Below are 17,817 nucleotides of genomic sequence, written 5' to 3' on the forward strand. Positions count from 1 at the left end.
GTAGTGGGGTTAAAACTAGAGGGCATAGATTTAGAATGAACCTTTTACACTTTATAAAACCATAAGATATAGGAGTGGAAATAGGCCATTCAGCCCATTGAGTTTGCCCCGCCATTCAGTCATGGCGCCATTCAATCCAATGCTTCCAGTCATCCCCACTCCCCTGCCTTCTCCTCATACCCTTTGATGTCCTGGCTTATCAAGAACCTATCTATCTCTGCCTTAAATACACCCAATGACTTGACCTCCACATCCACTTGTGGCAACAAATTCCACAGATTTACCACCGTCTGACTAAAGTAAATTCTCAGCATCTCTGTTCTAAAAGGACATTCTTCAAACCTGAAGTCGTGCCCTCTTGTCTTAGATTCCCCTACCATGGGAAATAACTTTGCCATATCTAATCTGTTCAGACCTTTTAACATTCGGAATGTTTCTATGAAATCCCCCCTCATTCTCCCGAACTCCAGGGAGTACAGCCCAAGAGCTGCCAGATGTTCCTCATACGGTAACCCTTTCATTCCTGGAATAATTCTTGTGAATCTTCTCGGAACCCTCTCCAATGTCAGTATATTCTTTCTAAAATAAGGAGCCCAAAATTGCACACAATACTCCAAGTGTGGTCTCACAAATGCCTTATAGAGTCTCAACATCACATCCCGGTTCTTATATGCTATACCTCCAGAAATGAATGCCAACATTGCATTCTCCTCCTTCACCACCAATTCAACCTAGAGGTTAACCTCATCCCTAACAATTGATTCCAACAATTTCCCAACCCTGTGTTGTTACAATAACTGCATTGTTATTGTTTTCCCTTTTCTAGCTCAATGCACTGCGTAGTGATTGAACTGTATAAACAGCAATGCAAGGCATGCTGTTCACTGTACCCTCATAGTAATCCTGAGGAGCACACACAGAATGCTGGAGGAACTCAGAAGGCCAGCAGCATCTATGGAAATGTTTCCGGCTGAGACCCTTCTTCAGGACTGGAAAGGAAGGGGGAAGAGGCCGGAATGGGGAATAGAAGAAGAGGGGAGGGGATTTTTTTTTAACGGGAAGGAGCAATCTATATTCATGCCATCCAGTTAGAGGCTACCCAGACAGAATATAAAGTGTTACTCCTCCACCGGGAGGGTGGTTTCATCGTGGCACAAGAGGTGGCCGTGGACTGAGATGTCAGAATGGGAATGGGAATTGAAATGTTTGGCCACCGAGGAAGAACCACTTTGGGCGGATGGAGTGGAGGTGCTTGATGGAGTGGCCCCTCGCTAACGTAGAAGGGGCCGCATTGGGAGCACCAGACCCAGCAGATTCGCAGGTGGAGTGTTGCCTCAGCCAGAAGGACTGTTTGGGGCCCTGAATGGCCAAGGGTAGCACTTAGGATGCTGGCAGGGGTAAGAGTGGCAGGTGTAGTTTTGCATGCCAAGGCCAGTGGGTATATGGAGCAGGCTGCCGGAGGAAGTGATAGAGATGGGCAAAATTAGAACATTTAGAAGACATTTGGATAGGTTCATGGATAGAAAAGATCTAGAGGGCTGTGGAGCAAACACAGGCAAATGGGACTAGATCAGGCAGGCAACCTGGTCAGGATGGTCGAGTTAGGTTGAAGCGCCTATGCCTATGCTGTAAGTTCTGACTCTTGGGCAAGTGTGGTGCATTTTATACAGGGTGAATTGGTAGTGGAGCAATGGTTAATATATTTGCAAGCAGTTTGGGGCCCCTTATTTGGAGACAGTCCAGAGGAGGTTCTCAAGAATGATCCCAGGAATGAAAGGGTTAATATATGAAGTGTGTTTGATGGTTCTGGGCCTATAGTCGCAGAAGAATGAGAGCAGATCTCATTGAAACGTATCGAATATTGAAAGATTTAGATAGAGTGGATGTTTCCTGTAATGGGGGCTTCTAGGACCAGAGGGCACAGCCTCAGAATACAAGGATGTCCCTTTAGAACAGAGATGAGGAATTTCTTTGCTAGAGGGTGGAATTCATTGCCACATAGTGCTGTGGGTATATTTAAAGCAGTGGTTGCTATGTTCTTGGTTAGGAAAGTGTGTCAAAGGCTATAGGGAGAAGGCAGGTGAATATTGTTGAGAGGGATAGTAAATTTGCCATGATGGAATGGTGGAGAACACTCAATGGGCTGAATAGCCTAATTCTGCTCCTATGTCTTAAGGACTTGTTACAGAAGGGGTGCCGATGCAGAGGGTGTTCTGTCCTTGAAGTTATTGAGCCTGAAGGATGTTGGAACTGAGTTCATCTAGTAAGCGAAAAGCATTCCATCAGATTACTGACTTGTGCCTTGTCAGCAGGTGAAGTACCGACTGCAGGGTACCAGCCTCTGCCTCACTATCCATCACAGTGCCTGAATTTCTGGCCAAAACATTGATGGATGATGGCAAAGCTATTGAATATCAAGGGATTGTTGTGAAATTTGTTCTTGTTAATGTGCATTACTTGGTATGTTTGTTGGACCATAGGACCAGATTTAGGCCATTTGGTCCATTGAGTCTGCCCTGCCATTCAATCAGGGCTGATCCTTTTCCCCCCACTCAGCCCCACTCCCCAGCCTTCTCCCTGTAACCTTTGATGCCGTGTCCAATCAAGAACCTATCAAGCTCTGCCCTAAATACACCCAGTGACCTGGCCTCCACAGCTGCCTGTGGTAACAATTCCACAAATTCACCACCCTCTGGCTAAAGAAATTTCTCCGCATCTCTGTTTTAAATGGATGCCCTCTATCCTAAGGATGTGCCCTCTTGTCCTAGACTACCCCACCATGGGAAATATCCTTTCCACATCTACTCTGTTTAGGCCTTTCAACATTCGAAAGGTTTCAATGAGATCCCCCCCTCAACCTTCTAAATTCCAGCAAGTACAGACCCAGAGCTCATATGATACCTTATATGATAACCCTTTCATTCCCAGTCATCCTACCATAACTGTTCACAATGCTCAAGGTGAGACCTCACCAGTGTCTTATAAAGCCTCAGCATCACATCACTGCTCTTGTGTTCTAGACCTCTTGAAATGAATGCTAGCATTGCATTTGCTTTTCTCACCTCCAACTCCACCTGCAAATTAACCCTTTCCATCTCAGATTTTTGGATTTTCTCCCCATTTAGAAAACAGTCTGCACATTTATTTCTACTTCCAAGGTGCTGATCGTGCATTTTTGAACATTGTATTTCATTTGCCACTTTCTGGCCCATTCTCCTAATCTGTCTAAATCCTTTTGAAGCCTGTTTCTTCAACACTACTCGCCCCTCCACTACTCTTCATTTTATCTGCAAACTTGGCAACAAAGCCTTCTACTCCATTATCTAAATCTATGATATACAGCATAAAAAGAAACAGTCCCAACAGTGACCCCTGCTGAACACCACTTGTCACTGGCAGCCAACTAGAAAAGGAGCCTTTTATTCCCACTTGCTGCTTCATACCAATCAGCCAACCCTCTAACCATACCTGTAACTTTCTGTAGTACCATGGGCTCTTAACGTGGTGTGGCACCTTGTCAAAGGACTTCTGAAAGTCTAAATATATAACATCTACTGTATCCCCTTTATCGATCCTACTTGTAATCTCCTCAAAGAAATCCAACAGGTAAAACAGGCAAGATTTTCCCTGAAGGAAACAATGCTGACTTTGTCTTATCTTGTCCTGTGTCACCAAGTACTCCATCACCTCATCCTTAACAATTGACTCCAACATCTTCCCAACCACTGAGGTCAGGCTAACTGGTCTATAATTTCCTTCCTGCTGCTTTCCTCCTTTTTTAAAGACTGGAGTGACATTTGCAATATTTCAGTCCTCTAGCAACATGCCAAAGTCCAAGGATTATTGAAAGATCATTACTAATGCCTCCACGATTTCTAATGCTACCTCTTTCAGCACCCAAGAGTGCAGTTCATTTGGTCTGGGTGACTTATGTACCCTTGGGTCTTTCAGCTGTTTGAGCATCTTCTCCCTTGTAATAGTAACAGCACCCACTTCCCTTCCCTCGCATCCCTTCAATGTCTGACATTCTGTTGTGTGAATGTTACTTGTCACTTTAGCCAATCCCTGTAAGGTCTCTAGGTCTTGTGATACTGTCCTTTGTGCTATGGAATCACAAGTGGAGCTGAGCATGGTGCAATTATCATGACCATCCCAAATTTGTGCTTATGATGGAAGAAAAGTCACTGATGAAGCAGCCAAGGGTGCTGTCCTGAGCAAGTCGCACGGAGATGCTCTGGGACCCTGACTGACCACCAACCACCAGAACCATCTTCCTTTGTGGTCAGCATGACTTCAACCTTTTGACAGGTCTCAAGACCCCGAGTTACAGGGAGAGGTTGGGCAGGCTCGGATTTTATTCATCGTGGGAGACTGAGGGTTGATTTTATAGTGGTATATAAAATCATGTGGGGCAAAGAAGAGTGAATGCATGCAATCCTTTACCCAGAGAAAAAGAAGCAAAAACTAGAGGGCAAAGTTTAAGGTAAGGGATTAACAAAATTACAAGGGATGAGAGGGGCATCTTCTTTATGCAGTGTGGAGGGTGTATAGTATAAGCTGCAATCGCAGGTGTTGGAGGCAGGTACAAACGTGGCATTTAAAAGACGCTTGGGCAAATATGTGGATAGGAAAGGGTGAGAAACTAGGCCAAATATGAGCAAATGGAACTAGTTTAAAAGGGTCTCGGCCTGAAATGTTGGCTCCTTATTCTGCTCTATAACTGCTACCTGAACTGCTGAGTTCCTCCAGCATTTTTGTGTGTGGAACTAGATTAGAAGGGCATCTTGGTTAGCAAGGACGAAGTTGGCCAAAAGGCCTCTTTCCATGCTGGATTCTTTACCCTGTTACGAACCCCGTAACTGGGTCACTTACCAGCAAAGATGAAGACGTCTGTTGAAGTCTGATGATACTATTTTTAACAGTATTTATTAGTAAAAATACACAAAAATAATATCAATGCAAATATACAGATAATATATGTCGTCAATACTAAATCTAAAAGTGCAGGTATAATAATAATCAATAAGAAATAAGCTCTATCATTGCCTAGGGGATAATGTATTGTCCGATGGAAATATAAAGTTCACTCAGTTCATGCAGGCTGCAGCCTTTGGGGACCGCTGTGTTGTAATGGTTAGAGAGAGAGAGAGAGAGAGATTTGGAGAAAAACTTGCCGACTTTCCTTTTATGATTTCGATCCGTCAGGAGTCTTGTTGTCGTGGCCTTTCACTTGTGGCCTCTCCTTTAGCTAAACCGTTCTTCCGTGATGAGCCCGCCACCCTGGCAAGGGAGGATGCACACGAGCCCCCACCGGCTGTCGCTATTAAACACTGTCACGGGATCTCTAGCGTTTCTCCTGGTGCGTCTAAAGGGGTTGTTCCCCAAACCCCTCTTTTATCCTTACTCACGGGGTCTCAGATGTCAATCAGGTTGGGATGATGCAATCCCTCAACCAGCCCACTCTAGTTGTCCCCTGAGGGGTTTCAATGAATAGTACAGTACTCAATACACAATTCCGTCTCCAAGAGACAATGGCCATTATCAGTGGTTCCGTTTCGCTGAGGTCAGGACACATTCCAAACCTTGTGTATTCTGGACGTCTCTCTCTCATTTCCTGGGTCCCAGACCCGAATTAATAGCGATCTTGTGATTCTCAAAAAGGAGGGGGTGACTTTGTACCCTACGGCCCCTCAGAGTTGCTTCACATTCATAACACCCCCTTCCTTCTAAGATTTTTGCCACAGGTAAAAATTAATTAATACAGAGTCTTACAGGATTTCAGAATCTAACACAATACAAAAGTTTTTTTTCACTACAGAGTAATACAGTTATACATTCAATTCAGCATCTAAACAGTTAGCGATTACATTGTCACTTCCTTTAATATCTTAATATCTTGTACCTTAATAACTTCTTGTAGCATCAGACTCCAATTTAATAACCAACTATTTTTATTCCTTTTCTTCAGCAAACAAAAACTAAAGAGTTGTGATCTTAGCTTACGTGTATATTACAAAAGTTCATGCAAATACTAATCTTTATTTTACTTTCAAACTTAACAGTCAATCTTCCATGGGGTTGTCTTTATTAGTTACATGCTTTGTCGAAATCCCTTAAAACCGGATCCTGTTATTTAAAGTGACATCCCGTCAACTCTCGCCCCTTTTCCAGTTAACTCCCACATGGTTAACTTGTGCACCAGTGTGGAATAGGCTTTTGCATGCTCCTTTCATAGGGGTTATTTTATCAACAATGTTTTCCAAATGTAGCCCATTTGCTGAATTTCCACACAATTCTTTATTTTTCAGCAAGTCGTTAGTTTTATCTTCAGGACCCTTCATGCTATTAGTTTTCAGTTTAAACTCTGCAAGCGATCCCTCTTTGTCCAAACAGCATTTCAAATTCTGCCTCTTCACAGCACACTCTTGAATAACAATAGCATGTGGGGCACCTTTACATTCCAAATCAACCTGTAATTGATTTGCAGGCACCGTGTTAACAAGCCATTGTCCCTTCAGCCTGGTTACTGCTTCTGACATCAATCCAGACTTTAAATTTTCTTCATTCAATTTAGGAACTACACTTTTCCCTTCTCCTTCAATAATAAGATTCACATCACCACCTTTTATCTCCTCACGAACTTTTAACACACCTTCGAACACAAACAACTGGGAATTCTCACTTCCCACTAGTACCAAGGTTAACCCTTTCTTCACTGAACCAAGTCCATCTGACCCACAAGGACTGCATTCCTTTTCAACTGAATCAAATACCTCAGACTTTTTCTGAGTTCCATTACTAGGTTCAGTACCACATGCATCCACATCTTGAACACACTCAAACGGGACATCGGCCTCTTCCAGACTTTCAATACCCGTACCCTTTTCAAATTCTAAATTCCCCTGATCCTCCCAGTTACTCTCTGGGCAACTCCCTTCTGGAGTAAACTCAACCCTACGGGCTGAAACAACCTCATCTGCCAACCCAGCTGACTTCTTCAAGGTAATGGCATCCTTTTCATCTAGGACTGCCCTCATTTCATTATTGGGAACACCTTTAGAATTTTCAACTTCTTCAAACAGTTCTGTCAAACCAGACAGATCATCCATGTCCAACCCTGGACCTTCTAACAGCCTTATCTGTTTCTCATTTTTACTCAGTGCCTCTATAAATTTCCTCCTGGCTAAGGGAAGGTCTACCTCCTCTCCCTTACTCTCTTTCACCTCCCTATTCTCCGTTTTACCACCCTCTAACCCCTCTTGGTACAGGGTCGGTAAAAACGTCTCAGCCAAATCGATACTGGATTGATTTAAACTGGCCTCTTTCTCAGCTGCCTTTCTCGACATGCTGCGAGTGGTCGCGCATGCGGGATAGATCTTGGAATCTAGGGGCGGGTCCTCAACACTTGCAGGCTGGCTCGTCAGCTCCATGGCCGACCAAATGTCACCACCAGCTAAATCGTTACCCAGAAGGATGTCTACGTCAGTTCTTGGAAATTCTGATCGCACCCGTATTTCAACTGGTCCAGATACCAGCTCACAGTTTATAATGGTCCTATGCAAGGGCACCGCTTCTGTCCCTTTTCCTATTCCTCTCAAAGCTACCTCTCCAGTCTCACGACCAAAATCTGGTACCGTATTGCGAATCAATGACAGCTCAGCTCCAGCGTCTCTGCAGATCCGCACTGGAACTGGTGTGTCTCCCTCTTTCACAGACACGGTTCCTTCTGAAATAAATTTCTCAGGCCCCTCTCGTATTCTGTCTACCTGGGGCTTTCTCGTCAATTTACTGATCACCACAATACATCCTGTAGGGACTGCTGCTTTCCCCTTTCCGGTCTCCTTCCTCGGAGCAAGGCACTTAGATGCAATATAACCTACCTTTCCACAATTAAAACAGGTCAAGCCAGGACCTCTCCTGCCGTCTTGCCTTTCCTCCTCAATTCTACCACTAGCTCCCGGCTGGATCTCTGCCTCAGCCGGCGGGCTTTCTCTACCGTTCCCACGGTCTTTCTGGTAACTCTTATTCGAGGAAAACTTTGTCTTGTGGGTTAGGGCATATTCATCTGCGAACCTAGCAAATTCGGATATGGACTTATTCGGCTTCTCGTTCAAATACATCCGGATATCATCTGAAACATAACCTTTAAATTCCTCAATCAGAATTAACTCCCTGAGATGCCAAAAATCTTCTTCCACCATTTCTGCTGCACACCAACGATCCAAGAGCACACCCTTCTCATAGGCAAACTCTGCATACGTCTGATTCCACCCTTTCTTTAAATTTCTGAACTTTTGTCTATAGGTTTCAGGTACCAATTCGTAGGTCTGAAGAATGGCCTCCTTTACTTTCTCATAATTCTCCGACTCTTCCTCCTCCATGGACAATGCCGCATATGCCCGTTGTGCCTTCCCTTTTAACACACTTTGTAACAACGCCACCCACTGATCTCTGGACCACTTCTGACTCACTGCCACCTTTTCAAAATGCAAGAAATAACTATCAACATCCGTCTCCTCGAACGGAGGTACTAACCTAAACTCCCGACTAACATTAAACCGCTCCTCTCAGTCTGACCCTTGAGCTCTTCGCTCTTGCCTTAACTTCTCCAGGTCCATCTCATGTTGCCTCTGTTTCTCCTTCTCACTTTGGTTCTTAGCTCTTTCCTTCTCCTTTTCAGCTGCTTCCAGCTGTTTTAACTTAATTTCATGTTCCAACCTTAATTTCTCCAACTCTAACTGAGCCGTCCCACTAGCTGGTACCCTTTCAGGGATATTTTCCAATACCTCAGCCGAAAACACATTCTTCACAATATAATACTGAGTTTTGGCCCTCCACACCTCCCGCTTTTTCATCGACAACCTCACCTCTGCGAGATTTAGTCCTTTCGCAATATTTATCAAGTCCAACTTTGTGGCTGCCTCTAGCGCATCCAGAGTCGGGTTTTCTATAAATTTGTCTACGTCCATCTTTGCTGGTTTCCCGTCTGGTTACCTGCGCAACCAGACCCACGTTTGGACTTAAAAGCCCGATTCACTGGCCCTCCAATTTGGTATCAAATCTCAAGACGAGGCCCCACGTTGTTACGAACCCTGTAACTGGGTCACTTACCAGCAAAGATGGAGACATCCGGTGAAGTCTGATGATACTATTTTTAACAGTATTTATTAGTAAAAATACACAAAAATAATATCAATGCAAATATACAGATAATATACGTCATCAATACTAAATCTAAAAGTGCGGGTATAATAATAATCAATAAGAAATAAGCTCTATCGTTGTCTAGGGGATAATGTATTGTCCGGATAGAAATATAAAGTTCACTCAGTTCATGCAGGCTGCAGCCGTTGGGGACCGCTGTGTTGTAATGGTTGGAGAGAGAGATTTGGAGAAAAACTTGCCGACTTTCCTTTTATGATTTCGATCCGTCAGGAGTCTCGTTGGTGTGGCCTTTCACTTGTGGCCTCTCCTTTAGCTAAACCGTTCTTCCGTGATGAGCCCGCCACCCTGGCAAGGGAGGACGCACATGAGCCCCCACCGGCTGTCACTATTAAACACTGTCACGGGATCTCTAGCGTTTCTCCTGGTGCGTCTAAAGGGGTTGTTCCCCAGACCCCTCTTTTATCCTTACTCACGGGGTCTCAGATGTCATTCAGGTTGGGATGATGCAATCCCTCAACCAGCCCACTATGGTCGTCCCCTGAGGGGTTTCAATGAATAGTACAGTACTCAATACACAATTCCGTCTCCAAGAGACAATGACCGTTATCAGTGGTTCCGTCTTGCTGAGGCCAGGACACATTCCAAACCTTGTGTATTCTGGACGTCTCTCTCTCTCATTTCCTGTGTCCCAGACCCGAATTAATAGCAATCTTGCGATTCTCAAAAAGGAGGGGGCTACTTTGTACCCTTCGGCCCCTCAGAGTTGTGGCACATTCGTAACAACCCCTTGATGCTTATTGACATTTATGTTACCAGGGCTCCCTGATGCAGACTCAGTCAAGTGCTCCCCTTTTGAGCAGGAGGAACAATGAGCTGAATAACCCACTGTGCTGCAGATTTCTACAATTCCATTTATCAGACCTATTGGTTTTAAGGAGGGTCGTAAACAAAGCAAGTCAGAGGCTAGTGAAGAATACGTACACAATGCTGGAAGAACTCAGCAGGTCAGGCAGCATCCGTGAGAAAAGAGTAGCCAACGTTTCGGGCCAAGACCCTTCCAGTGTTATGTACGTATTCTTTGATCCACAGCATCTGCAGTTGTATTTTTGTGTTTTGAGAGGCTAGTGAAGGTTGAGAGGAAGTCAGATGTGAAAGAAACCAGGGCTAGAAAGGCACTGTAGATTAAAAAATTAAGGTTTAAAGATTCTATAAATAATTTTCACCTCTTTGGGTTTACCTACAGTTATCTTTTCCTCGGGTTTAACCCTTCCATACCTAAAGACCAATTCTTTGAACAGGACCAAGATTATTAGCCCCTATTACCTCAACTGCAGAATTAAGTATCTTTACCTCGTGAATAATACTTGACACATTTCCACGTCAAGGGAAAATTAAGTGTGTTGATTTTAAATTAGAATGGAACACATTCTGCTTTCAGTACTTTTATTAATTTGTCATTTATTTTTTAACTTTTCACTTAGAGAGACAGCACTATAACAGACTCTTCTGGCCCAATGAGCCCACACCTCCCGATTACACCCATGTGACCATATAATGTATTGACCTGTACATCTTTTGGAACGTGGGAGGAAACTGGAGCATCCAGCTGAAACCCATGCAGTCACAGGGAGAATGTACAAACTCCTTACAGATAGTGGTGATAATGGAATCTGGGTCACTGACGCTGACAAGGCAATAGTATTACACTAACCACTGCGCTACCGTGCTGGCCCTAAACAATTTTGACTATTAATCCTTTGACTTTATTCGTCTAGTGAACAACGCAGGGGTTGGAAAAATTGGTCCCATAGAGAGCCTAAGCATGCAAGAAGTTAAGGATATGTTTGACACAAACTTTTTTGGAGTTGTTCGGATGGTCAAGGCAGTGATCCCGGATATGAAGAGAAGAAAAAGCGGTCACATTGTTATGATGAGCAGTGTGATGGGACTTCAAGGTATCTAATTAATGGATAAATTTCTCTTGTTGATTGTGGTGAGCGTTCTGAAATGGGCTAGAATATTCAGATTTGTGTTTTAGTGAGGTATGGTTCAAAGCCACTGAAGTTTCTCCCTGCTTGGATTTTGAGACTCTGAACAGCAGGTACATGCTCACCCCTGGCAGGGTACGGGCCTGGGCCTGACAAGAGAATCCAGCCCAAGCAACAAGTCTGGATCCTTCTGTTATTCAAAGCCCAGAAACCCAACCAACCCTAAAGATCATGTTGTCAATATTATTTATTCACTTATTTTAAAAAAATATATATGTTTATGGTTTGTCTTCTTTTGAACATACGTTGTTTGTCAGTCTTTGCGGAGTTTTTCATTAATTGTATTTTTTTTTGTTCTCCTGCGAATGCCTGCAAGAAAATTAATCTCGGGGTGATCAATCTATGGTGATAGGTACATATTTGCTAAATATTATATTTACTTTAAACTTTGAGATCAACTTGATCCAAAGGCCCGCTTCTTTTTTCCCCTTTTTCTGGCCTTTCTGCCCCACAACTTAAAGCAAGTTTCAAAGGTACTTTTTCCAAATGTGTTAATGGGATGTGGAAATCAATAATGTATTTAGCAAATTCAACAGCTTAGCGATGCCGACATTTGTTGCCCATTTCCAATTGCCCCCTGAGCTGTGGAGGCAGCTGAGGGTTGACCATATTAGTGGTGCACATGTAGACCCAGCCCGGGTGAGACTAGTGGATTTCTTCCCTGAAAGGCATTCAAATCATATTCAGATCCATTTATTAATCACGTGTACATTGAAATGAACCATTAGTGTTAACAACCAACGCAACCAAGGATGTACCGCGGGCCACACATGTAGGCGTTGCCGCACATTCCGGTGCCAACGTAGCATGCCCACAGCGTACACAGAAACAACACATGACAGAAAGGAGAAACATGGAAAAGAAAACTTCTTCTGACCTTGGTGAGGGGGCAGAGGAATGGAAGTTATTCTGTTTTTTCTCCCCAAAGACCAGCCACATGCATGAATGGCAGAATTGCCTTCTGCAGATTCTCTGATCTAGAATTTTGGAAATGCAACAATGTGGCCATACTGTTGGATGAGTTCCAGGATAAATCCAACAGACACAGCTTAATAATCAAGATTCTGGCTCCCCTCTTACCCCTTCCCTCCTGTCCGTGACCTCCCTCTGGTGCTCCTCTTTCTCATTTTTATTGTCACTGACATTAGTTGTTTTGTGGTAGCAGTACAGATTCAGACATTTCACAACAAAAATAGTGCAAATGAGGAATAGTGAGCTGGTGTTCATGGACCATTTGGAAATCTGAAGGCAGAGGGGAAGACGCTGTTCCTAAAACATTGAATATGAGGCTTCAGTCTCCCGTACCTCCTCCTTGATGGTAGTCATGAGAAGAGAGGATGTCCCACATAGTGAGGGTCCTTAATGATGGATGCTGCCTTTTTGAGGAATCACCTTTTGAAGATGTCATTCGTGACCCAGATTGGGTTGTAGCGCAGTCAGCAGATTCATAATTATTGTATAGATGGCATGATTTTCTTTATATACTGATTTCTATATATGAACTGGGACCTTCTTAGTGTAAGAGGCTCAGAGTGTATCCAGGAAGGTTTCTTAAATCAATATGAGAGTCCAATGAGAGGAGGGGCCGTGCTGGATGTGGTGTTGGGTAATGAGCTTGGCCAGGTGACTGACCTTTCAGTGGACAACCAGTTAGGCCACAGTGACCACAGCTCCCTGCCTTTCAGGATAGTTATTGATAAGGATAGGTATAGTCCTTGTGGGATAGTTTTTAAATGGAATAGGGCAAATTACGAGGGCATTAGGCAGGAACTAAGAAGTGTTAATTGGGAACACCTTTTCTCTGGCAAGTCCACTTCAAACGTGTGGAGAGTGCACAGACCAAATGCACAGTCCCAGGGCTGGATGGGATATTGAAGGATGCAAGAGGTGAGAGTGCTGGGCCTTTGACCAGTATCTTTGTGTCCTCTCTAGCCACAGGCAAGGTCCCAGAGGACTGGCGAGTGCGTAATGTAACTCCTACTTAAGAAGGGAACAAGGGAAAATCCTGGGACTATACTGGAGAGTCTCAGGTCAGTTGTAGGGAAATTGCTGGAGAAAATTCTTAGGGATAGGATTTATGAGCATTTGGATATCCATGGCCTAATCAGGGAGAGGCAGCACAGCTTTGTGTGTGGCAGGTTGTGCCTAATCAACTTGATTGAGCTTTTTTTGACAAGGTGACGAGAGAGATTGATGAAGGTAGGGGGATGTGAGAGTAAGTTTTTTTACTCAGAGTTGTGAATGCCTGGAATGCGTTGGTGGTAGAGGCAAATCCATTAGAGCCTTTTAAGAGATGTTTGGATAGACACATGTATATAAGGAAGATGGAGGGATATGGACTTGGTGTAGGTAGGAGGGGTGAGTGTTTGGATGTTTTGGATTTGCTTTTTAGCTGGGTCAGTACAACGTTGTGGCCGAATGGCCTGTTCCTGTGCTGTACTCTTCTACGTCTTATTTACTCAAGTCCCACAGTACCATGTTGAATTTGATGTGTGCCTCTTGAACAATGGTGCAGATCGTTGATTGCTGGTCAGGTAATTATTGTTAGGCTGTCGTACTTCTCAGATTTAGTTTCTTTGGACCTGACTGCGTATAAGCATGCAAATGATCCCCGCAGCAGCATTAAGGAAGTGTCATGGGACACGGTTCTCCATGTCTGTGTAGGTAGTTACATCAGCTTCATAGGAACCTGTGGGAATGTTGAGGAGACTGGGGATAGACCTACTGTCTTCACACCAGGAATGTGAAAGCACCTTGGTGCATTCTTGTAGCTCACGTGTCAGGAAAGCAGAAATATTTGGGGGGACAAGTTCCACCTTGCTTGTCACTGCTAAATAGATGCCAAAATTCGGTTAGCCAATTATATTGATTATTAATTTGATTAATTATTTGGTTCAGCACAACCTTATGGGCTGAAGGGTCCTTTCCTGTACTCTGCTGTTCTAAGTTCTATATTGAAATAGCAGCTGAAAAGTCATTTAGTCTTCCTAATTCGCAAATAAAATATTCTTTCTTTTGCGCAGGGATTATATTCAATGATGTCTATGCTGCCTCCAAGTTTGCCTTGGAGGGATTTTGTGAAAGTCTTGCTGTTCAGCTTTTGAAGTTCAATGTACAGTAAGTGAATATCATTACCAGTGTGTACGAGAATAGTTTTAGTTTGCTCAGAACTGTTCAGCACGAGTCCTTACAGTGGTTTCTTTAAGAAATGTTTGTGAATCTTGTTTGTAGCCAAACACTTGTGTAGTTGATGTAAAGATGGCCGACAGTCAATTGGTTGTGGGTCCGCTGTTGCAAATTGCAGACCCCTGGGCTAGGGGTGACTAGAGCTTGGTTCAAGTGATGGTTAATTACTGTCACATGTATCAAAGTAGAGACAGTAACACAGGAGCAAAATTAGGCCATTTGGCCCACTGAGTCTGCTCTGCCATTCCATCATGGATGATTTATTATCCCTCTCAATCTCATTCTTCTGCCTTCTCCCCCTACCCTTTGAAACCCTGAACTATCAGCCTCCACTTTAAATATACTCAATGACGGCTTCCACAGTTGTCTGTGGCAATGAATTCTACAGATTTCCTACGCCTTGGCAAAAGAAATTTCTCCTCACTTCTGTTTAGTTGCCTTCTATTGTTTTTTTTTCAATAGCTTCACATCCTCTAACTTCCCACTAATTTTTCCTAAATTCTATGCCCTCTCTTTTGCTGTGTTTGACTCTTCTTATCAGCCACTTTTGTCTCACCCTTCCTTCAGAAAACTTCATCATCTTTTCGATGTATCTATTCTGCACCTTCTGAATTGCCTTCAGAAATTCCAGCCATTGCTGTTCTGCCTTTATCCCTGCTAGTGTCTCCTTCCAAATAACTTTGTCCAGCTCCTCCCTCGTGCCTCTGTAATTCCCTTTATTGGTCTGGAATACTGATACATCTGACCTTATCTTCTCTACCTCAGACTTCAGGGTGAATTCTATCATATTTTGACTACTGTCTTCTAAAGTTCCTTTACCTTAAGCTCCCTAATCAAATCTGATTCATTACACAACACTCAATCCAGAATTGACTTTCTGCTGGTGGGATCAACTACATGCTGCTCTAAAAAGCCTTCTCAGAGGCTTTCTATAAATCTCTCTTGCACCAGCCTGATTTTCCAATCTACCTGCATATTGAAATTCCCCATGCCTTTTTACCCTTGCATTTCCTTAACTCTACCCACAAGGATTCTACATCTTCCAATCCTGTGTTACGTCTTTCTAATGATTTGACTTCTCTTTTTAACCAAAGAGCCGACCCATCCCCTCTGCCTACATGTCTGTCCCTCTGATGCAATGTCTATCATTGGATGTTAAGCTCCCAATTATGATCTTCTTTCAGCCACAACTCCTCGATGCCTACAACATTGTACCTGCCAATCTCCAACTGCACTACAAGATCATCTTATTCTGTGTACTGCATGCGTTGAAATATAACACCTTCAGTCCGGTATTCATCTCCCTTTTCAATTGGCCCCCGTGTTACACTTCAACTCCTCCTATTGACTGCAGTTTTTACCCCTATCCTTCCTCACAGTGTCACTACACACTGCCATTACTCGTATACCAACTGCCCTGCCTTTAGTCCTCTTGCTCTGGTTCCTATTCCCCTGCCAATTTAATTTAAACTCTCCCCAACAGCTCCAGAAAACCTGCCCGCAAGGATATTAGTCTCCCTCGGATTCAGGTATAACCCATCCTTTTTCCCCAGAAGAGATCCCAATGATCCTGAAACCCTGTCCCCCTGAACCAGTTCCTCAGCCAGATAGTCATCTGCCAAATCATCACATTCTTATGCTCAGGGAGGGGTGGCACAGTCAGCAATCCAGAGATTACTAGAGTGGACAGCTTTGCATTCTGCACGACATCATTCCATGCATAAAGCACATTGAGGTGGTACTAAAGGAAAAACATTAACTGAATTCAGAATATGGTGCAATGCCTGAAGTCAAGCAAGGTGCAAGGGCCGTGATGAGGTAGGCTGAGGGATCAGCCTACTAGGGGACTGTTCTGTAAACTTATAACATGGCATAGAAGTTGTCACTGACCCTGGTGGTACGTCCTGGCAAGCGCTTGCCTCTACTGTCTGACAGAAGGGGAAAGAGAAGGGAAAATGACCAGGGTGAGGGAAACACAATCAGGTTTATTATCACTGACATATTGTTGAGAAATTTGTTATTTTGCAGCAGTGGTATAGTGCAATACACAAAAAAATAAGTTACTACAGGAAATATAAATAAGTAGTACAAAGAGAACAAAGTAGTCAAAGGATGAAAGGATCATTTTATTGTCAAAGTACGCATGTACGAAACAACTCTGATATTTGTCTACTCCAGATAGCCATTAAATACAGAAAGAGCATAGGTGTTGATGGAAGAAAAGACAGCAACTCCCTCCCCCAGCCCACCCAGCAAAGAAAAGCGACAATAACAGTCCCTGGCCCTGTCACTGGCATGAAAATAACAGCTGTTGTGATATACTGGGGTTTTGGGGAATGAATAGAGTTGAGCACTGGGAGGCATGGGAAGCAGTTAAATGATTTCCTTTAACAGGATCTCAGCTCAAGGAAGCACAGTAAATGCAGGATCTGCAAGTACCTGATAATGAATGCTCCCAAAAAAAAGTGCGCAGGTGGGGAACGATGCATAAACTTTGTTGTTGCAAAATGACACTGAAGTTATAATAATGTATTATGTTTCCATTATGAAATTATGCATTTCAGTCCTGTCGTCCATTGGGAAGGAGGTACAGGAGGCACAGGTCCCACACCAGCAGGGTCAGGAACAGTTATTACCCATCAACTATCAGGCTCCTGAAACAGCGTGGATGAGTTCACTCACTTCAACACTAAACTGATCCCACAACCTGAGGATGAACTTTCAAGAACTCAACAACTCATGTTCTCAGTGTTGGTTTGTTTATTAGGATTTGCACAGTTTGTCTTCTTTTGCACACTGGTTGTTTGTTAGTCTTTCTGTGCAGTTTTTCACTGATTCTATTTGTTTTTTTCTACTATGAATGCCTGCAAGAAAATGAATCTCAGGGTATTATATGGTTACGTATACATACCTTGATAATGGATTTACTTTGAACCTTACAATAACAGTTCTAGACTAGCTTCTTCTACCTCAGCATATCCTCCCTTTTTGAATTTCAATGGGAGGTGTTCAGCTAACAGAGAACCTGGTTCTTCCACAAGTGACACACACAAAATGCTGCAGGAATTTAGCAGACTAGGTAGCACCTACGGAACAGAGCAAGCAGTCAATGACTCGGCCTGAAACGCTGACTGTTTACACTTTTCCACTGTCGCTGCCTGGCCTGCCGAGTTCTTCCAGCGTTTTGTGTGTATTACCTTGATTTCCAGCATCTGAAGATTTCCTCATTTGTTTTCCTCAAGTGAGCTCATCCCTCCAGGGCGCAGCAACTTATCTACAGCATCCTCTTGCCCTGAGTCCTCCAATCGCACTGTATTGCTCTGACTCTAGCACACTCAGATCTCCTGAAATAAACCTCCTTCCTCAACTCCGCACTTGTTCACCAGTGCCAGAGCTGTGTGCTAATCTACCTTACACT

The 17,817-nt window shown here is 43.6% G+C and overlaps 1 protein-coding gene across 3 annotated transcripts in view; it reads left to right on the forward strand.

Annotated features, from left to right (window-relative positions):
- The window catches only part of rdh8a (retinol dehydrogenase 8a), a 96,365-nt gene that overhangs the window by 31,415 nt on the left and 47,133 nt on the right, over positions 1–17,817 (forward strand). For all 3 annotated transcript variants that reach the window (XM_073069106.1, XM_073069104.1, XM_073069105.1), the window contains exons 4-5: positions 10,941–11,120; positions 14,237–14,330. In XM_073069106.1, the coding sequence (XP_072925207.1) occupies positions 10,941–11,120; positions 14,237–14,330 (274 nt within the window). The remainder of the gene's footprint in view (positions 1–10,940; positions 11,121–14,236; positions 14,331–17,817) is intronic.

This window comes from Hemitrygon akajei, chromosome 16 (genome assembly GCF_048418815.1).
Source record: "Hemitrygon akajei chromosome 16, sHemAka1.3, whole genome shotgun sequence".
In the NCBI taxonomy this organism is placed as follows: domain Eukaryota; kingdom Metazoa; phylum Chordata; class Chondrichthyes; order Myliobatiformes; family Dasyatidae; genus Hemitrygon; species Hemitrygon akajei.